The sequence below is a fragment of the Drosophila santomea genome, chromosome 2R (genome assembly GCF_016746245.2).
Source record: "Drosophila santomea strain STO CAGO 1482 chromosome 2R, Prin_Dsan_1.1, whole genome shotgun sequence".
NCBI lineage: Eukaryota > Metazoa > Arthropoda > Insecta > Diptera > Drosophilidae > Drosophila > Drosophila santomea.
The window spans coordinates 19,057,494-19,080,346 of NC_053017.2; the positions used below are offsets into that span (position 1 = coordinate 19,057,494).

Below are 22,853 nucleotides of genomic sequence, written 5' to 3' on the forward strand. Positions count from 1 at the left end.
ACTTGAGTTCAATTCATTTTTAGCCTTCGACGAGCGCGGAACGTTTGCGGCAGTTAGCAGTTTCAGTTTTTGGTGAAAAATAAAACGGTTGGTTTCCAATGCACTAACAAATTTGACAACACAAATTATTTGTGGTTTCCGGTGATTACTTTGAAACGAAAAAACCTTCGAACGACAAAAGCTGACCGTGAATATTCAGCAACCTGATTCCGATTCCGATTCCGTTGCCAGCCAGAACGCGCCTCGCATAAGTAATTATGTAATTTCCATGCCGCACAGCCGGAACCCCAACAGTTCTGCCTTATTATTCGCTCATCGTAAACTGAAATTGAAATAGATAATAACAAATGACCCATTATCACTATCAGCACAAATGGCGCATCCGCGACAATCAAAGATAAACATCCGTATCAATGCGATCCGATGCCAAATATGCGATAAGCCAAATATGTGATAAGGGGAGTGGTAATACTAAATAAATGTACAATAATTAGTTGTTACACATTATTGATTTATTTTAAATATTCTTCAAATAGCAAATATAAGAATCTACATTAGGCTTTCGAAATGGTGATAATAATGGTGGTAAATATCACCAGTGAATAATAAAAAATGTGTAATTCAATACAATACAAGCCATTGTGAATATTACAAATAATGACAAAACACAGAAAATTTAAACAGCTAAAGGTCACTCCGCAAACGTAAACATAAATAAGTGTGAAAAGCGGTACGGATAAATATCAATAATTGCAAAATAAAACCCTTTAACTCGAGTTGAACGCCCCTTTTAACCGGAATAAAGAAGCAGCAGCTGAAGGAGAAACAGGCCAACAGCAATTTTAATTTAATTAAATTTCGTTGTTTTCTGTGTGCGTGTGTGTTGCACTTGTTGTTGTTGCTTTTGCTGGATAATCTTCGTAATGCTTCCACCCACACCGCCGAAAGAGATAGCAATAGCGCAATTGACTTTGCCATAAATGATTTGGTTTTTTTTTTCAGTTTTTTCTGTTTTTTGCTTTTCGTTTTTTAATGCTTTTCTGTTTGTTTGTTGCTCGACGAGCAGCGAAATACGTTGGCAATTAGTGGAACGACAAATGTTTATTGACAAAGGCGTTGGACACTTTGATTTGCCGGGTCTATTCGGGGAAATTATTTACGATTTTTATGCAAAGATTAATAATATATGTACATACGTACATACTCGTATGTTCATATGGGGGTGCTGTATCTCAAAGATCTGGATGGGAAATGTGACACTTTGTGGGTGTATCGAATCATTTAAGCTGGAACTCTAGTCATAAAACAAATGAAATCTTAAAGGTCAGTTTGGTTTTCGTTATAAGAAATATCAATACATTTCGTACAGTTCGTAAATAAATTTCAGAATAGAACAAAAAAATTGTATAAATAAATAATAAATATAAATAATTTCATTTAAAAAGTAGCTTTATGTTATGCATAAAAACCACAACATTTCCTCAATTGCGACACCCATTTCCAAAGTACATACTCGTATCTGTAGAAATGTTTTAGGGATGTAGAACAAGATCGGATCAAAGTCTCTAGAAGTAAATGCAATTAACTGGCGAAAAGCAGCTGTAGCCCCTCGTCCCTCCCACCTTTGGGCCCATGAAAACTTGGCTTTAACGCTGTTCACGTTCGATTTGAATGACGCACATTGGTGGCTGAATGGGTGAAAAAGTGAAAAAAGTGCAAAATCAACAATTAATGAACTGAACAATGTTTGCCACCTGTAACGACGCCTGAGGGTGGTGTAAATTTCCAATTGCAAACGATGTCAAACAGAGGCGTTTTAACGTCTGCTAATTTCCCATTTCCATTCGAGCTGAGTGACCACAAAAATAAGCACAAAACACAACAAAAAACAGAGATATAATAATAATAGTACAGCAAAAGCAGTAAAACCGCAAGATTGCGGCTCCAATAAATGACAGTATTTTGAAGCAGTTTATGTGTCGTTTATGATATAGTATTACTATGCGCTGTCATTGCTGTCCGGCGATCAGATATGCAATTAAATGTAAAAATGGCAATTTAATGAACTCAAATTTGATTAACCAATCGGCAGTCGAAAGTCAAATTGCTCCAAATCGCTTGTCATGCGCTCCGAATTCGCCTCAAAAGCGAGCTAAAAAATACAAAAAGATATACGAAATTCCAATCTGAGTCTGCGTAACTGTCAAATGTTGTAAAAAATCAATAACACAAATGTTAACATGCCCACAATGCTAAAAACGCAGCAAAACGCACAAAAAACGAGTCGAGCGGCCAATAAAGTTGGCAAAAAACAAAAAATGAAATGAAATCAAACGAATGCTTTAAAGGCAACTCGGTTTGGGCCAATCCAAGACCGAGATAAAGCATTTGACACTTTTGGCTAATAAAAGTTGCTAATGAGTGCGAGCAACTCGCCGACTCCGAGATGTTGATTTAGTTATATTTTTTTTGTGGCCAACCCGGCCAATCGCAGAGCATTAACAATTGGGTGTTGTGCATAAATAAATAACAGCTTGTGTAATCCAATTAATTTGCAATACTTACGTGGAATCGTTGAGCGAGAACTTGTTAAATGGATGAGCTATACACAAAAGTTGAGATCAGGCATATCAAGAATTAAATTAAATCGAATAAAAGTTAAGTAAAGCTTCACCCAGAAATTATAAATATAAATAAAGATAGATATCCAAAGAAACAAATGTACAAAAGTTGAGATCAGGCATATCAAGAATTAAATGAAATAGGAATAAAAGTTAAGAAAAGCGTCACCTAGAAATTATAAATATAAATAAAGATAGATATCCGCAGATTTTACGAGTAAAAATAAGTATAATCTTGCGTTTTGTATATTTCAAGATTTGGTTTTAAGCTTCTTATTCCAAAGTTGTCAATTTATTTAAAAAATACCTTTTTAATTAATTATTGTTTTTCATGTTATGCCCTTCATCTTTTAGAAGTTTAGTTGGAGACTCAAGATTTTCTTTCCGAATTCTCGCTTTTCCGTAAACTTTCTCTGAAATTAAAGCTGAATGGAGAGCTGCTTATTCCTTTTCTGATTAAATATTAGCTATTTATTGATACATCAGTAACAGACATAATGCTTTAATTAACTCGAACTGCTACCTTTCGGTACCTTTTGAGTTTGCGACTCCTTTAATGAGCAGCGAAATCGGCGATTGCAGTCATGAACATCGAACATCGACATCCCCATTCATAGAACTGCGTTTTGCTTGTCCATTGAAACTTGGCTAAAATGAAGTGCGCTCATAAATATTTATTAGGCATTGCTAAACTGGGCACTAAGTAGTCGGTAATTTAAGCAGACATGAAAATTGTTTAGGCCAGGTCCACAGACACACACATACTTATCCGATTTGGATGCTGAATGAAGAGTGTAAATTGCAGCCATTTTGGCGAAAGAAATGAGTGGCGTTCGACTGGCGAGCTCCACTGCAACTTCACTTTAAAGAGGAGTATATAGTGGAGTACACGGATTGCGGCCAAATCGAACACGAACTTAAGCGCCACGAACTGGGGACAACATTAATTTATGTTCGGCAAACATTTTGCCTGCCATTTAGGCGACAAAGACAAAGTAGCCTTGCCTGCAAGCGCCAAGATTCCCCCCCCAAGATTACCACCTCCCACCCCCCCAATTGTGCCCCCAATTCAATTTGTGTTCGAGGCGAAACGTGTCAGGATTATTAATTAGCCAACATTGCAGGCAAAGCCTGTAAAACATCGCGCCACATTCCCCAAAAGTGGAGATGGGGATGCAATTGGGGGCATCTCGCCGAGCTGTCGATGATCTCAGCTGTGGGAATGCCTCTTACGCTTGGGTTAGGTCAACAAAAAAAATGGCAAAAGGCCAGCTAGCGTTATGGGAATTACCACAGTTAATAGAACGTAATTATAGAATATTTTTATGATCGCTTTTATACGAGTAAGGTGCAACAAACTCCTTAAAAAACACAGGTGAAATTATTTCCAGCGAGTTCTTATTCTAGAACTAATTAAAAAACCTAAGCAGTGTTTTTATTCTAGAACTAATTAAAACCTAAGCAGTGTTTTTATTCTAGAACTAATTAAAACCTAAGCAGAATACTAAAGAATACTAGAATACTAAATATTTAAAATAACATAGCAAATATTTAAAAAGCGCACATCAAAGCATTTAAATAATCATTTATATTTCCACAAAGGAAGAAGAAAATATATGTTTTGATTTAAACATTTAAGCTAAAACCAAAACCAACCAATCCGAAATACCAACGTACTCGTATCTCCATCTCCTGAAGCCCCGAATGAGTAATTAAATTGTAACTCTAGACTTTTGACCACCCATCGAGTAAAACGTGGCTGAAATCAACGGCTAATTGGCGGCGATTTTCATGCCCATTAAGCGCAAACTGTCTGTCGGCCAGCAGATGGATGGATTATCATACGAGTGTATACGAAAACCGACAACAAATTGCACCAAATAACAAAGCCAAAAATCGACTGCGAACGAGGTTTCATTAGCCGCGCTCGAAGCGTGAAAACGTGATAAAATTTCGGTTTTGGCTTCAACTATCTAACTATCTGGCCATAACTAAATCGCAGTTTGCAGTTCGCAATTTGCGAATTGCGCGCGCAGTTTGGAAATCAGTCATTTACTTGCTTCTCGAGCTTTTGAAAATGTAGTTCTTTTTTTTTTTTTTTGATTTTATTCTCAGGCTCGCTCAATCAGCGGCGACATGAACATAAATTACATTTTATTAAGTGCTAATTTCTGTTTTAATCTCGAAATGGGCAAACATTGGCTCGCTGTTCATTCCGCAGTGGCGATCAGTCAATTTACTTGGCAGCCAGATAGATAAAAGTCAGTTACAGATTGGCGCCTCAGATACAGATACGATTGCCATGGATGGCGATTTGTGACTGCTTTTAATACTTCTGATGGTTCAGAGATGAATGAGTGAAAGGGTTATATGGTTTAACTTATAAATGAAAGTTTCCAACTGGCAAAATAGATTTAAAACTAAAAGCCTAGGATCATTGTTCAACTGTTAGCTTTATAATTAGTACAAATTTGAGCCAAATTCAACTACTTTCCAAATTTATACAATGCCACAACAGCAACACCCAGCAGCATCACCACAAATCCCAAGCTGCCAAAGAGAGCTAGTGATTTGGATGTCGCTCTGATCCCCGAATCTCCCATCCCAATATCCCGCTCCTCCAGAGATACATCCTCTTCACCGGGCATTATTACCCGGAAGGTGAGATGCGACAGTTCCGAGACTTCGGTGCCATTGCCGTGTGAGACATTCCGTCGCCTCCGTTGGCCCACCGATGGCAAACAATCTTGGGCCGTCACCAGGCAATCCTCGCGTTCCAAACAGCCGGTGATGCGCATGGCTATGACCAGAACCTCACCACTTCGCATGCCCGGGAACATGACCGCCTTGAAGTGCAGCCTCTGGCCGAGCGGTGGTTCCGAGATGGGTGGATGGGCGCAGATGGTCTGCATGGCGGGATTTAGACAGCCCCTCGAACTGACCAACTGAACCGTGTTGAGAACCTCTCCTCCCGTTGCAATCCTCTGCAGCTGAACGTCACTGAGTTTGGTGTAGTTCCAGCCTGGAAGAAGGATACAAGGCCTACCTTTCAAGACCATGGTCTTTAAACGTTAGATGACATACCATCTCCGGCCAGAACGTGTGCTCTCAGGAGGAGCTCTTCGCCCAACTGGACGGCGCCGTTGCTTTCCAGGTGACGGGTGTAGCCAGTGCTTCCTTTTCTCAACAGCTCCACGTGGGTGCGGAAGGCGTTTTGATCTCCTCCATGGGCGTAGCTACCTCCACTGCGGGCTTGGCTGAATAAGAGAAAAATAGTTTGTTAATAGAAGTGAAATTTGCAAATTTCCGAAAGGAAAGGGTATCCTACACATCATTGGCCACGCCCATTTTCAGGGCATGCGTTTTCACAGCCACCCGCTCTTGAGCCTTGCAGTGTAGGGTAAGGATCGAATCGCCACTGGTTCTCAATCCTCTGATGGCGGGGAATCGCAGACGCAGGCAAAGATCCTGGCCACAGGTTCTCACACCACAACGCTCGAAATTCTCGCCGGAAATGTCCAAGAGCAGAAAACTTCGAGACAGCCGCAGTTCGCAGCGTTTGTCCAGCTGATCATCGTTGTCCTGGTCCACAGTGGGCACTGCTCCCAAAAAGCTGTCCAACTTGAGAACAGCCCGAAAGTAGCCCGCCGAAAGGCAACGCATGTCCTTCAGCCGGAGTCTTAGGTGATTTTGGTCCTGGTTTCCATCACCGGGTGGCAGGTAAACTGGAGCAGGAGTGGAAGCAGGCTGCTGGGGGAAAACCGGAACAGCCACTGGGGCATGATAGTCGTAGCCTGGCGAGTGTATCGTCTCCACATCCTCTCCAGCATCTTGTACAATGATGGGTCTCGAAGTGGTGGCAGTGGTTGGTGTGGAGGTGGTAATGATGCTGCCTCCAGGTTGCGGATAGTAGTAAGCTGGATAAGTTTCCTCGCTAAGAAAAGCAATGCATGATTAAATTAGCAATACAGCAATATTTTTGAGATTTGGAATGCACCTTGGTTTGGGACTTTCATAGTTGGGCCGCTCATCCACAGCCGGCGGTAGGTAGTGCTGACTCAGAGGTATAAAGTTGCCATGTCCGGCTCCCTGAATCTTTGCACTGCGGTTCTCGATGATCTCCGGCAGACTGAATTCGGTGGTGGCCACAGGAGCCACAGGCGCCACTGGGGCAGGAGCTATGGGAGCAGCAGACGGGGGACCATATAGGTTCGGAGGCGATAGTGCCACCTGGAAAGGCGTTTGGCCATGCAGATGGTTGCCGTAGTGTTCCAATGGCGAAGCAAAGAAGTGCGACACATCCGCGTGGCTCTGGTGGATAGTTAACAATCCAAAAAGGGCTATGATCCGCTTGGTTGACATTTTGACCAATAACTGACTGATTGAATCGCAAGTGATATGGTTTTTATATAAGCTCCAGGTTGCGGCGTTTTGGGCGTGACTACTATGGCCTGGATTCATTTAAGGCCAAATTATTCTGGAGCCTCACACTTTCTCAGCTATCACTTTTGATGGTCGGCTGCCACACGACTTTGTTGTACCCAACTGACTTTCCTTGGTCACGAATGCGTCTTGAGTGGGTCAGGTTATGTAAAGCTAATTGCGAAGTGCTCTTCGGGGAATAAGCAGCCAGTTAGCCATTGATCAGAGTTTGGTTGCAAGTTCCATCTTCGATTCACTTGCCGCACCGGCCAGATTGTCCCACAAATCACTTGCCATTTGACATCTCGCTTGTGGACAACTAATGACAACAGCAGCTTACACAGCAGCATTTTGGCCATATTGCGGATTTCTGATCGCTGTTGGCCAGAAGCCAATCAAACCTAACGAGCCGACAATCTGTCCGTTAATGTGCCCATTTCGGGCAGGCTCAAACAAACAGTCATCGCAGAGCGTCATAATGGAAACTAAGCAGGGAAACATTGTTCTCAAATACATGGTTGCTAAATCACGTCCTTGAAATTAATTCTAAAAAAAATATACTACCTTGATATTAATTATAAAAAAATATACTACCTTTATATTAAATATAAATAAACATACTACCTTGATATTAATTATAAAAAAATATACTACCTTGATATTCATTATAAAAAAATATACTACCTTGATATTAATTATAAAAAAAAATATACTAATTAGAACATTTACTTTTATAATGGTTTGAAGGTGATACTGTATCCATATTTATTCAAACTTGACATCGATTTGACTTTTAAAATTTCATAAAATATCATTAATTGTCTACTGTCTGTCTACTTAAAATTTTTGTAATCATTTATACACGTGGAAAGAGTTCACTTTACTCGTATCTGATTTCAGAGTTCATTTACTAGCTTTTTATGGGCCACATTTATGGGCTTTCAATCAGCTAAACATGACATTTAGCGTAGTGAGCCAATTATTTTTGATGTAAGTTGTAACTGTGGGACTGGTTTCCTTTCAGCTGGTTATGATTCCCCAGCGGAAGAAATTGCCAAATTGAATGCAATTTATTAAACTAACAACACACTCTCTGCACAATCTTCGTGGGGGATCGTTAGAAACTGAAATACTGGATACTCAGACAGCTTGAGTTGATATATGTATGACTTAAGTGTCGCCACCTCTTGCCATACTTATAAGCGATTTCCCTCAGGATCTCGAACGATCTCGGTAGCGAAACATGCCCGGCACCTCGTATCCCACGAATAATGATAATTTCAGCAACGGATTTCCGATGGCCAACACACAAAGTGAGCGCCTGCTGCAGGCACAGAATCGCAGAAAGTTCAGTTTTCCAGCCACACTCCATTCGGCCTCACTTTTGGAGGTGGGTGGTGGGCCCAAGGAGACCACGAGGCGGAGGTTGAGCAATGTCAGCGATGCCGTCACCAGGAAACTCTCCTATACGATTGGCTGGAAGGCGGCACAGATACCGGCGCAGGATATCATATCTCAGGTGAGTTAGTTGCCTATCAAATAGAGCGCATAAGCCCCAAAATAATCCACATCCGAAGGGTCGTTGCCTGTGCGGTCATTACATCAAGAGACGTCTGAGAAGATCCGGTTTGTTCAATAAAAAGCTGGGACTGCAGCGCATACGCAGCATACTGGGCTCCACCTCCATGGGCATTGTGCGAGATGTGTTTCCAGCGGTCCAAGTGGCAAGTGGCAAGCAAACAAAGTGTTTTAATTGTTTTATAATTATTTATAATTTTACAAACCTTACCCACAGCTGGGCGATGAACTGGAGCGCATGCATCCCAGAGTTTACACCGGAGTAGCGCGGCAGATTTGCCGAAATCCGGGTGGTGAGTTCCATACCCCGGATGCAGTGAGCTTGCTTTTGGGCGCCGTGGGCCGGGAGCTCTTTCGGGTGGAGATCACCTGGAGCAAGGTGATCTCATTGTTTGCCATCGCCGGCGGTCTTTCCGTTGACTGTGTACGTCAAGGACATCCGGAATATCTGCCCAAGTTGATGGAGAGCGTTTCGGAGGTGATCGAAGATGAGCTGGTTCCGTGGATCAACGAGAATGGTGGCTGGGTGAGTTACTCCAATCCTTACCTTTGTGTCAAGTGTTCATTGTCACTATTTTTCCGTTTCAGAGCGGCATCAACACACATGTTTTGCCCACAACCAACAGCCTGAATCCTTTAGAGTGGACCACTTTGGTCATAGGCGTAGTGTTTGGCCTGATTCTAGTTTTAATGATTCTGCGATTTATATTTAACGCGATTGTACCAAAAATATACCAACGGTTTACGAATTGACCCTTAAATTTTTTATTTTGTTCGTTCCTAATTCCGCACTTTTTAAAAAGTTGGCAAGTGGCTAGAAAGCTTTTTGATGCTTTTAGCTACAATTTGTTTACGGCTTGAACAGCTTTCTAGTATTACTACTTTAATTAATAAAGCTTTGATAAAAGCTTCGTGAAAAATAAACATACGATGCGGAACTGATAAGGGAAAAATCCCAGACTAGGTACAATTTGCAATGTTCAGTAATCAGTTTATCCTATTTGCATTTACTTTGCTTGGCTTGTCTGGGTTTTGTTTAAATATTTTGTGCATCTCTGAACTGATAAGACTTCAATTTTCACATAGAATAGGTCTTCGGCTTGTTTTATTACAAAATTTAAGTGAAAAATCTTCCACGGACTTATGTAAAAATTCAAATAAATGCAACAGTTATCAATTCATTGGTACACAATCTTTATACTACAACACGTGACAATCTCGCCTTACAACTTTCCGGTTAGTTCGGGCACAGCCTTGAAAAGATCGGCCACGATGCCAATATCGGCGACCTGGAAGATGGGGGCTTCGGGATCCTTGTTGATGGCCACGATCGTCTTGGAGTCCTTCATGCCAGCCAAGTGCTGGATGGCGCCTGAGATTCCAACGGCGATGTACAGCTCGGGGGCCACAATCTTTCCGGTCTGACCGATTTGCAGATCGTTAGGCACAAATCCAGCATCGACGGCAGCACGAGAGGCACCCACAGCAGCTCCAAACTTATCGGCCAGATCGTACAACAGCTTGAAGTTATCTCCGGACTTCAGGCCCCTTCCTCCGGACACAATAACCTTGGCTCCGGCCAGCTCTGGGCGATCGGACTTGGTCAGCTCCTGGGATACAAATTCAGACAGGCTGCTGGCGAAGTCTCCAGCTGGAGCCTGCTCCACAGCACCACTTCCTCCGCTGGTGGCTGCTGGTGGGAAGTTGGTGCTCCTCACAGTAATCACCTTAACGGCATCCTTGGATTTCAGTGTGAGGATGGCATTTCCGGCGTAGATAGTGCGCACAAAGGTGTCCTCCGACTTAACATCGATGATCTCCGAAATGGGCGACACATCCAGTTTGGCCGCCACGCGGGGCAGCACGTTTTTGCCAAAAGCAGAAGCTCCGGCCAGGATGTGGGTGAACTTGAACTGAGATTGGGCGGCCAGGACCAATGGGGTCAGCGATTCAGCGGTGAAACCGTTGAAGGCGGCGTTCTCGGCCACCAGAACCTTGGACACGCCATCCACCTTGGAAAGAGCCTCGGAGGCCTGGAAAATAAGAGTGGTTATGTAAGATTGTCAGCCACAGCGAAAACTTATAATCATTGGAGATGGTTTAGGGTGGTTCGATAATTTTAACTTAAATCATTTGGTTTTTAAATCGTAATTATATTACTGAAATAAAGATTGTGGTCATCCAACAAAATCACTTTTTTAAAACAAACTAAATTACTGTATTAAGTCTTGATTTTAAACAAACTTGCTTGTGCACTTTCTTATTAGACCTAGACCAATCTTCTTTAATTTGTTTGTCAGTTTAAATGTAAAAGAAAATGAACTCCGAATTTAAACGGATTTGCGGCTGACTAGAATAACGTGTACTGTGTGTCTGATAATTAGATCATATAGATTTAACTAAGGTCTATAACAATTCCTGTATCTACACACAGTATTCCAAACAACACCAAAGTATTGTTTTCTATCGAGATATGTTTATATAACCTGTTGCCGGTATGATTGCTGCCTGATCGCAAAGATCTTCAGATGCTGGCTCAGTGAACTTGGCTAGATTATTTTGCGACATTTCGTGACATGCAAGTGAAGCCACCCTAATTTGAGACTTCTTGGGACTTACGGGTCCGCATTTTGTGCCTGCCACCAGAACTGTGACGTCACCACCGATCTTCTTGGCCGCGGATATGGTGTTCAGGGTGATTGGGTTGAGGGCCTCATTGTTGTGCTCGGCGACCACCAAGGTGCTCTTGCATCGCTGCAACTGCAAATGGTTAAATTAATACATTGTTATTTAATTTTTAGCCATCAGCGCCTGCGCCTTTTTTATCTGGTTAATAATTTTGCACTTACGATGCTGCTGCGCATAAGATTACGCGTGTTGCTGGCGAACATTTTGGATGTTGGGTGGTTGAAGGAGCTGTCCACGCGAGGGAAAATTGTTGTTTGATTAATTTAAGTCTATAAATATTTAATTAAAACTTACCTTCGCTACAAAATCACAGAAAGTCCAAAGGTTTCCGCTGATTTACGCGTTTGTCGTTTTTTGGTACCTTTTGCAGATGCACAACAGCTGTTACTTTACATATGTAGTCTGTTATCTATGTGAACTTTTAACAGCAGGCACTTAAGCTCAAAAGTGTGAAAAAACATTCATCCGGAAATATTAAAAATATAAACATACACTTCATTGAATAAATAATTATAATGCGATGCAGTATGAAATAAGAGCATTTAAAATAGGTTATGAATGTTTTTACTTCAGTTACAGAGCGACTGAGTGCGTTTTAACAGTAATCGTGACCAGTCACAGTTTAGCTAACAGTGTCAACACAGCAGCATATGTTTCCCTTGCGTGATCTGGCAACACCTCAATAAGCATTCATCGTTGCAAAACATTCTGAACAATTTTTAACGAAATATCAAAATCTCTGTTTTAAAGTGGGGTGTAAAAGGTTTGGAAAGCAGAGAAAATGAGCAAAGCTATACCAGACAGGTGAGTGCAGCCCAAGGACATTGGGCCGAGGTAATTCCACAGTAATCAGTGTTGTTTACGCTGCTCTCATGCATTTGTTTTTGTGCCAATCGCAGATGGTTGAACTACAAACCGATTGGAGATCGTGTTCCTGGCACTCGCTTCATAGCATTCAAGGTGCCGCTGAATCAGGTGAGTTCACGATGGTTCCCCGCCCGCCCAATGGCGTACCACGTACCATGTCCGAGATCCAAGAAACCAAACCGGTTGACAGGAGAGCCGGCAATTGATGGATGTTGAAAACCCAGGATCTGGACCACCGACTGCGCGGCTCTCTAAAAATATAAATAACAACGGACGACGACGAAATTTGTGCATTGTAATTATGCATAAAAGTGGCAACTGGAACATGGACCCCACATGAATATTAAATTAAATTGTTTTTGCTTAATTAAATAACGCCACGGATCCTTGGCCTTTATTAATTGCCTGCCCTCCGGGCATTTTGCATAAATTGAGCAATCTATAGCCGCCCCATTGTAATGCCCTCGTATATTTGCTCAGCTTCCTTTTTCCTTCTTTTTTGCAGCATGTCAACGCCAGAGTGAATGAGAATCTCCGCCTGGCGCCCGAATCCCTTCTGCAGTCCGTTCCCGATCTGGGTCTCATCATCGATCTGACCAACACGAATCGATACTACCGGCCAAGTGCCCTAACCGACCACGATGTGCGTCACCAGAAGCTGATGATCCCCGGGAAGCAGACGCCTTCGCGGGCTCTTGCCGAAAAGTAATTATAAATTGAAACAACTACTAATAGCCCTATGTATTAGCTTTCGCGTGAAAATTTTGTAATTTTTTGAGTATCCGAAGCTCATCTTTTATAATCCCATTAATATAAGAGCAATACTGTAGAATATTCACGGGTAATTATCATCATTAGTAATTTAAGTTGTGTTTTTACTCCTTATAAAAATGTACATATGTATGTATATTGTTAAATTTCCTTAGGATTATTGTAAGTTGGATTCTTGTACTGCTCTTTTAAATATTTATATATTATATATACTATAATTATGTGTTTTAGCATTCAATATAATATAATATGTTTGCTTTATAAAAGTGATTCTAATAACATTGTATTGAAATTATAATATCTTATTAAAGTAAATTGAAATGGTAACTGGTTACAGCTAAATACCCAAACCAATTTTGGATTCGCCATAGGATATTACCATATTACTATTAACGATCAATATCTTTACCATGTCATTGCAGATTCTGTGGTTTCGTGGCAGACTTCCTTGAGAGCAATGCGGATAATGGTGAGTGCTGACAAATCATCCCACACATCATGATCTCTGAGGCTCAATGCCGTGGGAAACGCTTTCCCGTCAACAATGCAGATTCAGATGCATATCTGTCCACGCAATTAGAGCCGCAAAATATGCAAACAAATCGTATCAAAGGGGGCACCCGCAATTACCACGTATCCTAATCCCTGGCTGCACTGCCTCCAAAGATTCCTATCAGCCGGCAAGCACACAGCAAACATGGCCAATGCGGTGAAATGTGTTCGCGGTGCTCGCAGCCAAGTGCCTGAAAAGAGAAATACTCTATTTAACCCTTTAACAGCCAACTGGCGCACCAATGTGGGCGCGCACACACTCAATCAGTCAGTCAGCCAGCCAGTCAGCCAGTCAGTTTTTTGGCCTTTGAGTTGAGCCCGAGCTTGAGGCTGTCTGCCAGTCGGGAGCCGGGCAAACAAATCACTTACGGAGCACGGAGCTTAGTCATGCCGCGAGTGGGGAAAAGGCATTTCCAATTATGCACAAAGGCATGCGAGGCCATCGGCAAGCATCTTTTCATTTAAATGTGTAAAATTCAAATGCATTCATGCAGAGAAGAAATTCAATTCTTATTATAACTTTACGACTGCCGTAGATACTTTATAATATATTTATATTCGAATTTTAAAAAATACTTCTTAAACTGTGTTCCATTTTCGCTCTGAAGCTCATAGAGTCAAGAGAATTATTGTACTTACTGTATACTCCTATTCTAAGAAAACTCTTAAATTATTAAAACGTCGAACTTAATTATTCATGCATAGTAGAATAAGTTTTTAGGGTATCAAACGTCTGTGTGCTGCACATTCTTTCAAAAAACTGGGCGCGTATAAGACCTATGTTTCGCAGGCACTTTCATGTTGCGCTAATGTATGTGCGAACCAATTTGGCTTACAATATGCAAAAATGTTGGCCAGAATGCCTTCGCAGATTCTGATGCCGTCTAGGGCTTAATTAAAACACGATCTGGCGCCGCGGAAAGTCGCGTGGAGCAAACAATAAATAAATACACGAAGGCTGCCAACATATTTACAACGAAACAGATCAGGAAAATAAGTCAAATCCGAGGTGGTCGCAACTTGTCAACGACCAATGAGGCTAGAAAACAAGGCACAGTCGTTGGCACAGTGGAATCATCTGCAGTTTTACGTTAAATCGGACGTTTCATATTGAACAACACTTTTTTGTAACAATTTTTTATTATAATAATTACATACGTAGTTGTGAACAATAATATTAAGTTTCGTTGAACTTCTTACATGCGTGTATGTCATTAAATATATTAGGTTATTCCCACTGTATTTGGTATATCGACAAGGATGCGCCGTGCGTTCTCGTCATTTAATTTCGTTATTCGTTTTGCCTGTAAGTTGGTAAGTTGGCTTGAAAGCAAACCAAACATGACGTACTGACTGACTGACTGGCAGCTTCGCCCGCTGCCAATGACCAGGGAATCCAGCAACCAGGCCAAAGCCAAACCCCAGGCCCAAGCCGAAACCAAAGCACCCGCACAGTGCACAAAGACAGGCCACCGCGACCTGGTGGGTTGTCCCACCATGCCCCTCTGGAAACCGCTTGCGAATCCCTCCTGCTGACATGTTTTTGTGAAATTTATAGCCAATGTTATTATTGGCAGAGCGCGCTGTTTTCTAGATTTAGCTCAGGTCGCTTCTGCTTTTATGCCAAATTGCCAGGCCGGTTTTCTCTGTTGCGGTCCCGCCGCGTGGGTGTTACCAATTGGGCGTGGAGCGAGATTTGGGAGGCTTGGTGGAGCTCGGTTGGGGGAGAGGGGGAGAGGAGGGACATTCCTGTGGCCGTGTTTGAAATGAAATTTGTAGCAATTTGCAGCAACATGCGGCACTGCAGAAAGGCTGTGGTGCGGCCTCTAAACAGGGAAGAAATATCACCCAACTTGGTTGACTTCGATGCCGAGAAGACTCATTTAACATTTGAAGTATTTAGTACTGAAGCTTATACATGTATATGTATATTTATATAAAATTTGAAAATTATTTTATCCAATTGTAATTCTGTTTTCTTGCAGACAAACTAATTGGAGTCCATTGCACACACGGAGTAAATCGCACTGGATACCTGATCTGCTACTTCATGATCTCCGTAATGAACAAGTCCCCTGAGGAGGCGATAAAAAGTTCGTAGAAACTCTTTCTTTCAATACAGTTTCGTTATATATACACCTATTTCTATATGTGATTTGCAGCCTTTTCTTCGGCCCGCGGTCATGAAATCGAACGACACAATTACTTGAACTCCCTAAGGACACTCCCGAATCAACAGACCAATAGGCAGCGTTCTTCCATAGAGAGATCCTCAGCGAATCGAAGTAAAAAGGACCATAACAATAGGTATGGCTATAGCACAAAACCAGAAGATTGGCGGCAGCAAGTTAGACATTACACAGGGGATGAAGATGTGCATTACAAGTCCCACCACAGTAAGTATACTAATATTAAGCATATGCAGCTTAACTATCGTATGTGCTTAGAGGTGAAAATAAAAATGTTTAATTTTAGGGAACAATTTATGATGTTTTTATTATAAATAATTTTCTTTATTTTACTTCGGTGCCTTTAATAAATTACTACTATAAACCTTACCCTATATTGTAAATCTCTTTTCAGGAGACTTTAACGCCTGTCCATATGGTCGCGGGAAACAGGAATCCTATCAGGACCCCCATGACCATTCAAGAGGCAATCGCTGGAGCCAACAGACTTATTTCCGCAGCTATGAAAGGGATCAGGAGGAATGGCAGGATAGGACTCGAGGGTACCGATCAGGAGAACGCGATCAGCAGAGCTGGAGACGCTATCACCAGGACCATGATCAAAAGTATCAAAGGGACTATTCGAGCAGAAACTACAGCAACAGAAACTTCAGGGAAAGAAACTACAGTGAAAGAAACTACAGCGAAAGAAACTACAGAAATCAGGAGTAGCCGCTTAGTTGCGTTTAATATTTTAAATTTCCAGAAAACCCCCACTTGATAGTAATAAATTTCCAACGGTGTGATGAGCGAATTGTTAATTATTGCTAATTACGTGCAACTACAAGTACGACAATTAAAATTCATTTGAGACCACAAAATGGTAGTTAACAAGCAGTCGGCTCAGATCGTGTGAAGATACAATAAAAGTTGAGAAAAATTTGCATCTCGATAAGCGAGGAGAGCGCGTGAAATTCCAGGAAATTAGTGATCATCATGGCCAGCGGTGCCGGTGGTGCCGGTGGTGCCGGTGGTGCCGGTGGTGCCGTCGGTTCTGCTCCTGTGTCAAAACAAATGTCGAGATTGTCCGGCAAAACGCGTAATAAGCACAGTGGGCTTAGTCGGTGACCGATCGCAAACAAATTGTAGCCATTAAATGGTGGAATTATTTCGTAGTGTATGAAAAACCAATTGAAAGATATAAATAATTGAATTGTAGTTATATCGTTAGCAATATACAGATGTACAATCTGTTACATATACACACAAACACATAATTTTAAGTTATTTAAGTTATACTTGGGATGCTCAACCCATGGTACTGCTTCCTTGAAGTACCTGTCACGTTGACGGCTCCTGATCGGTTCATTATTTCGTCATGGTGGTCAAATGTCAACTTATTAGCATAAATGCCGCTGCTGTCGCCTCCGCCCCATCGCCTCCTTTATGTATTTTAACCCTCGGGTTCCGATATCGGCGCTTTATCTTTGTGCAATCTTATCGCGGCCGCACGATCAACGAGTGTCATTATGGGCCAGGGTCTGGTCGCTCGGACAGCGACAAATCGTTGGCCATTACAATGGCCGTTCTCCTGGTCATTGGGAGAACTGGGAGAGAGGAGGATGAGGATGTGGTGGGTCGGTCGGGGAGGCAAGGATCGAATCGATCGGTCGGTCGGGATGCGATGCGATCTGAGTGCCCGATAAACGCCTGTTGTGTGGCATGTGGCGCAAAAGTTGTTTGTTGCGCTTAATTGGACAGCGTTTCATTTCGCGGCTGCTCGGTTTGCTACCTTTACTTTCTTACTCTTTATTTTTAGCATCTGACTGACCCAAAGACGTGGCCCAATGGCATCCAGCGAAAGTGCCATCAAATGCTCCAGGCGATGTCCGTAGATCTTCATTCGATTAATGTCTGCAGGAGGCTCTTTCTTGGAAATATTTAGAGTTGATTGGGGACAAACGACACAGGATGATGGAGCTTTCAAATGATCGAATTAAAAGAATTGAACAAGGGAATAAAAGCTAGGACTTTGCGGCAAGCTTATCTGGGTTTTAATTTTACAAATCTGCATTGCTTTCAATATGCTTAATAACTTATCGACTGGGTCAACAAATATGTTTATGTCTCAGATATGTGTATATAAAACATTGAAAACTCAACATATCCTATACTTAAGTATGATATATCTATACGACTATATATAAAATATATATATATAAAATATATAAAAAATATATATAAAATATTGAAAGCAAATGCATGCATTCATCAATGCAAAGAGATCTTTGCTTTTTTACTTTAGAATTTTTCTGCTAAACCAGTAACATTCAAAATCAAAGATTAAACTAAAGAAATATAAGGGTTTTCTGTATAGGTTTTATGCCTGTGATTATTATGTGGGTCTTTTGGTCATGCCGACGACGACGTGGACCCAGTGACACACCTCCGCCCCTCTGCTGCCATAAATTGTTGAATCAACCAAAAATGGCCAATTGTCAGTTGCGTGTGCGGCATATTTTTTTTTTATTTTTTTATTTTTTACGCCTTCAACAAGAGCACACATTTTTTTTATATTTCTCGCGTTCGTTTTGTTTAGTTTATGACCGCGAAGGGAAAGACGACTGGAAAGTGTTGCCAATTTCCACCGACTGCAGTCGACTGTGCCGGACTTGTGGCCATTTATCTTAGCATAACTTGAAGCGCGATAATTGCATTCCTCGGACTTGGCCAACATCGTGGAGCGAGGCCACTTTGAAGTTCGATGCGGACAATTAGGCATGGCCCATAAATTGCCATCTCATATGTGGCGATGCGGCGAAAAAAGGAAGCGCGGCATTGATTTAAATAACAGTGTTTAACTTTGCAACCAACTTTGCCATCCCTGGCCATGGTGGATGCTGCTGGCATCAACGACAATTACACCTGGCCATTTCAATTAGCCGGCAAAAAACAAAAGGTGCTACAGAATCCATCCAGTCGATCAGATATTGGTATCAATGACGTCCCAGTCCGAGCTCTCAATTGTTTCCGCTGGCCTTTTGTCTGCTTCCCAGGTGATTTACGGTGTCGCCCTGTCTGGCTGATAAAAGAGTTGGCGGATTGAATTGCCGTTTGGAAAATTGCGTAACAGGTGAGAGAAGTTGGTGCAGTGCTACCAGTATTAAAGTGAGTAAGCTTTAACTAAAAGAAGTCTTGCAATCAGTGAATTTTATATTAGCTATTAGAACTACTATACTATACATATTATACTATACTTATAATTTATATTTATTTTGAACCATTGAAATAGGAACTCACTTTTCCTTCCGCAATATTATTTTTAATTTAACAAAGAGAATCAAAAAATTGTCATGGTTTCAACACATACGCTTAAATAAAATAAAAACAGTTAAATCCCTTTTTACTTACCCTCAATAAAATGTATTTATTTTGAACCATCCATTTCATGGAATATTTGTATAAACTTGTATATAAGTAGATATCGTTAAAATAGGAACTCACTTGCAAAAGTAAATACAAAATTATTGTTAATTTAACAAAAAGAATCAATAACTTTCAACACGCTTAAATAAAATAAAAACAGTTAAATCCCAACTTACTTACTTTTTACTCAATCGAAACGCGATGGCAGGGAACTTCTGCAACACTTGCCATTTATCGCCGTACGCAATCTTAATTAAAAGCCGCCCCCAGATTAAAACAAATGTTTACTTTAAAGCAGATACGAATCGCGCAATCACGAAATCGATTCAGTTCGATTCAGTTCGATTCGATTCGATTCGATTCGATTCGAAGCGCGTTGAAAACACACGAATTGGGCAATTAAAGCGGCTGAAGGGCGAGAGTTTATCGTTGATTTTTGCGATATGGATGCGAGGCACGCACATGACCCTCCCACTCATTAAGAGGAGTCCTACAAACCCGGGATGTACATGGGCTGCTTGGCAACTCCATTGTCTGGAAACTGTGCCACACAGAGAAAACAATGACTCAAGTTTGCGGAAATAATTCCTACTTTTTGAACTCCCATGTACACACGAATTACACATCATTTAAAAATATTAAATATTTATTTGTATCAGTGACTATTTTCTTTTTTAGTTAGTTTACTGTTTCATGTGAATTGATATGGATTACAAATGTTATTCATTACATGTCACAACATGAAATTAGCAAATGCTCCTATGAACTACTAAACTATTTTGCTCAATAATGTCTTTGCCCAAATCACATACAAAGCATTGAAGATAAATATGTATGTTTCAACTCAACTGGATTTTTCTTGAAGTGCAGAGATAGCCCATAATTGGGATGAGCTGACGATGGTGTCCCAGATCGCACGACTTATCTCCAGCTGAAACTCAAACTCCCACTGTGTGCATTCCAGGCCATCCCATTTATCCTTGGCTATTGCAACTCCTCCTTCTTTTGGCCATGGCGCCGAGGCGTAAACTTTATTGTCGCCACATTGCTGCTGCATACTTAATGGCGCCACAGCGACAAAACACACTAAAAAAAGTGCCAGGCGTGGGTGTCAACGAACTTTAAAATCCAAATCGAAAATCCACCCATCCACCGCAGGGGGAGTTGACCCGAAAATTCCATTTTCGGCAAATATTTGCGCAAGTCAGCTCCATTTTTGGACAAGTCACCCCTTACTTCTTGGCCGGATTCTTATTTTTCTGTTATCATTCGGACTGCATACAATGGGCTGTGCAAATTGCTTAGGGACTTGGCTGGCAAATGTTTTGGAAATATCTCAAGTGCTATTTATTTCGAAGGGTTCCAGGCCACAGGGTGGTTTTTGGATACTGCCTCAAGCTGCAAAGAAAATTGCTCAGATAAGCATTGACATAAAAATGTGATCTCAAGTCTTAGACGGTCTTTTTGGTTTCGTGTACCAGGTACTTTGGAGTTTTTTTCGAATATAAATTGCTCATACCCAAAATATTCTTTGAAAGTATTTCTCCAACATAACAGAATGAAATGTGGTCCCATTTTTTCTGTCCTATTTTATTTCCAAAAGAAGTGTATTGATCTTACGTTGTACTATTTTCTGGAGCGTGCTGAATAATTAGTAAATGTTAAACAAATTTAAAAGGTGGATGATCTGTAAATTTAGTGTATCTCAGATTTTTATCTTATATTTTCTTCGGACTTGTTTTTGGTTGATTCATAAAATCAAATCCTTCATATCATTTATATCTACCACCATATTAACATCTATATTTGCAAGTGAAACGTAATTTGCACGCAATAAATTCTGTAATAAAGCTGAGTAAGGCCATTGAATAACCGAGGACTAGCGAAATCGCTGGCATCACGAAGTAATATAGACCCAAAGGCTTCGCCTCCAAGGGCTCCGTAATGGGAAAGTTGAGATATCCCTGGCCCACTGACTCGCGATAGGAATCCGAGGCCATTTTATCTAATATGCCGCTCTCGAATGCATGGAACCAGGCCCTACTGAGGTGATGCTTGAGGAACCACTTTTTGCTCATGGGGAATCCGGCAAAGAGGAAACAAATGTCGATGGGTATGCGACGGAACTTGGGATGCCGTAGGTATTTCTGGGCGTAGATGAACATGTCCATGCGATCTGGAAACAACACATAGGCGTACTTCTGGTCAAAGTTGTTTCGATGTCTGAGTAAGGTTTCCGATGGCACTGTTCTCACAGCGGTCCACAGCGATTTTGGAATGTGATGCTGTTGAAAGATCATACTATCATACGGATCGATGAGGAGCGGAATATTTGATGCAGCCAGTTCCTCGAAGGTTTGTATCTGCTTCTCAAAAGTCTCCGAAATGAGCATGCTCTTCAGCAAACCCAAATACATGGTGGAGTACACAAATCCCGATATGAATAATACTCCAAACAGAATGTAGCGTTCCGTTCCCTTGATCGCCTTCAGGTGAAAGCCATTGAATAAAAGTGAGCTGTACACTTCGAGCAAATTTCCACTAAAGTCCCATTTTCCGCTTCTAAGCCAGTGTATCAGACAAAGAAACAAGGAAATCAGAAACACATAAGTGGCTAAAACAATCCACACTTTGGTGTTGAACGGCGCTGTCAAGTATCTATAGCTATGCAATGGTTTTCCATGAGGTACCACCACATTGGCAGGAGAAATTCTGACCTCTCTGGATATAAAAAACACTTTGGAGTTTTGAACCAAAGCATCGGCGCACATATCCACCGTATTATTCAGAATAAATTGGGTGCAATTTAGTGGTGAATCGTTGGGTGTATGAACTGCCTTGAAAGTAGCGTTTATGTGTTTCATAAAGGCGCGTGCAAATCGCATATAATATCCAGCATATATCGTTTTGCCATTTCTATCTGAATAAATAAAACTTCGGGGAACATTGTTGTACGCAGCCACTCGAACTTGAAAGCCATTAACATTGTGAATTGTGCCGCGAACCTTCATATAGTCTTCAATATTAGTTTCCCTTATCCTCAGACTCGGAAATAGTATTTTGTCATAGGCAAGTCCTGTGCATGTTGAATATATTAAGATCTTGACATATCCCAGCCGCCAAGCATAATTTATAAAGCGCTTCCATTTCTCTTCCTCGATTCGGTTGTCGATCACTAAGAGAAAGTCCACCTGCTGAAAGCTTAGCTCAAGTTTGGCCAACAGTTCATAAGGTGGCTCATTTCCCACTATTATAAAGAGCTTATTGTCGTTTCCCACGTGGTTCCTTAAGCTGGTGATATTGAAGGCTTCCAACGAGCTGTATACGAATCTCGATGTGGGTGCTTCAAAGGGTATTAGGTTGTCAAACTGCTTGCAGAAAATAATATTAGTGGAGATTGTTAGGCGCTCGTTGAGCTCATTTATAATATTAGGCAAACTTTTGCCAGTTATGAAATTTGTATGGGTAATCACAAGATGCATCAGTGCTAGAAATGTTGCAAAGAAAATCATCTGAAATGGAAACAAAATATATTTTAGGGAACTACTAAGCAAATATTATTTTTATTTTATTTTAACAATATTTAAACAAGTCTATATTACTAATTAACAATTATTATAAAAGTGTGGAATACTTTAGGAACTTTTGTGATGGTGTGGTTAGCACCTATATTTGGGTATCTTTAGCTAAGTTATTTTTATTTATAGCGGACAAGGACAGGTAAACACTTTTTGTGAAGACTTTACAACATGAAGAATGT

At 41.1% G+C, this 22,853-nt stretch overlaps 5 protein-coding genes across 9 annotated transcripts; 2 read left to right on the forward strand and 3 right to left on the reverse strand.

Moving 5' to 3' along the window:
* Positions 1–10: 10 nt before the first annotated feature.
* Positions 11–9,878, forward strand: LOC120446602 (bcl-2-related ovarian killer protein). 5 transcript variants are annotated; one of them, XM_039627634.2, is made up of 6 exons: positions 16–87; positions 8,068–8,206; positions 8,260–8,562; positions 8,621–8,767; positions 8,839–9,147; positions 9,210–9,382. In XM_039627634.2, exons 3-6 carry the CDS (start codon positions 8,287–8,289, stop codon positions 9,372–9,374), a joined length of 897 nt encoding a protein of 298 aa, XP_039483568.1. In that variant the 5' UTR covers positions 16–87; positions 8,068–8,206; positions 8,260–8,286; the 3' UTR covers positions 9,375–9,382. The 5 variants fall into 5 exon arrangements, with proteins under 5 accessions (XP_039483570.1, XP_039483568.1, XP_039483569.1 ...); XM_039627636.2 differs by lacking the exon at positions 8,068–8,206 and having other exon boundaries at positions 11–87; positions 8,328–8,562; XM_039627635.2 differs by lacking the exon at positions 8,068–8,206 and having other exon boundaries at positions 18–87.
* On the reverse strand, positions 258–8,073 carry LOC120446606. The gene is made up of 4 exons (XM_039627646.2): positions 6,619–8,073; positions 5,950–6,555; positions 5,706–5,878; positions 258–5,643 (listed from the first exon to the last, which is right to left on the reverse strand). The coding sequence occupies exons 1-4, from the start codon at positions 7,080–7,082 to the stop codon at positions 5,108–5,110; spliced, it is 1,779 nt and encodes a 592-aa protein (XP_039483580.1). The 5' UTR covers positions 7,083–8,073; the 3' UTR covers positions 258–5,107.
* Positions 9,697–11,706, reverse strand: LOC120446601 (electron transfer flavoprotein subunit alpha, mitochondrial). Its single transcript, XM_039627633.2, has 4 exons — positions 11,604–11,706; positions 11,471–11,537; positions 11,241–11,381; positions 9,697–10,654 (listed from the first exon to the last, which is right to left on the reverse strand). Exons 2-4 carry the CDS (start codon positions 11,510–11,512, stop codon positions 9,845–9,847), a joined length of 993 nt encoding a protein of 330 aa, XP_039483567.1. The 5' UTR covers positions 11,513–11,537; positions 11,604–11,706; the 3' UTR covers positions 9,697–9,844.
* A 267-nt stretch (positions 11,707–11,973) lies between these two features.
* Positions 11,974–16,481, forward strand: LOC120446600 (RNA/RNP complex-1-interacting phosphatase). The gene is made up of 7 exons (XM_039627632.2): positions 11,974–12,113; positions 12,209–12,284; positions 12,682–12,881; positions 13,370–13,416; positions 15,485–15,592; positions 15,662–15,895; positions 16,083–16,481. The coding sequence occupies exons 1-7, from the start codon at positions 12,091–12,093 to the stop codon at positions 16,397–16,399; spliced, it is 1,005 nt and encodes a 334-aa protein (XP_039483566.1). The 5' UTR covers positions 11,974–12,090; the 3' UTR covers positions 16,400–16,481.
* Positions 16,482–16,554: 73 nt separating this feature from the next.
* LOC120444930 lies at positions 16,555–22,575 on the reverse strand. The gene is made up of 3 exons (XM_039624931.1): positions 20,967–22,575; positions 17,474–17,647; positions 16,555–16,727 (listed from the first exon to the last, which is right to left on the reverse strand). Exons 1-3 carry the CDS (start codon positions 22,573–22,575, stop codon positions 16,555–16,557), a joined length of 1,956 nt encoding a protein of 651 aa, XP_039480865.1.
* Between the last annotated feature and the right edge of the window lie 278 nt (positions 22,576–22,853).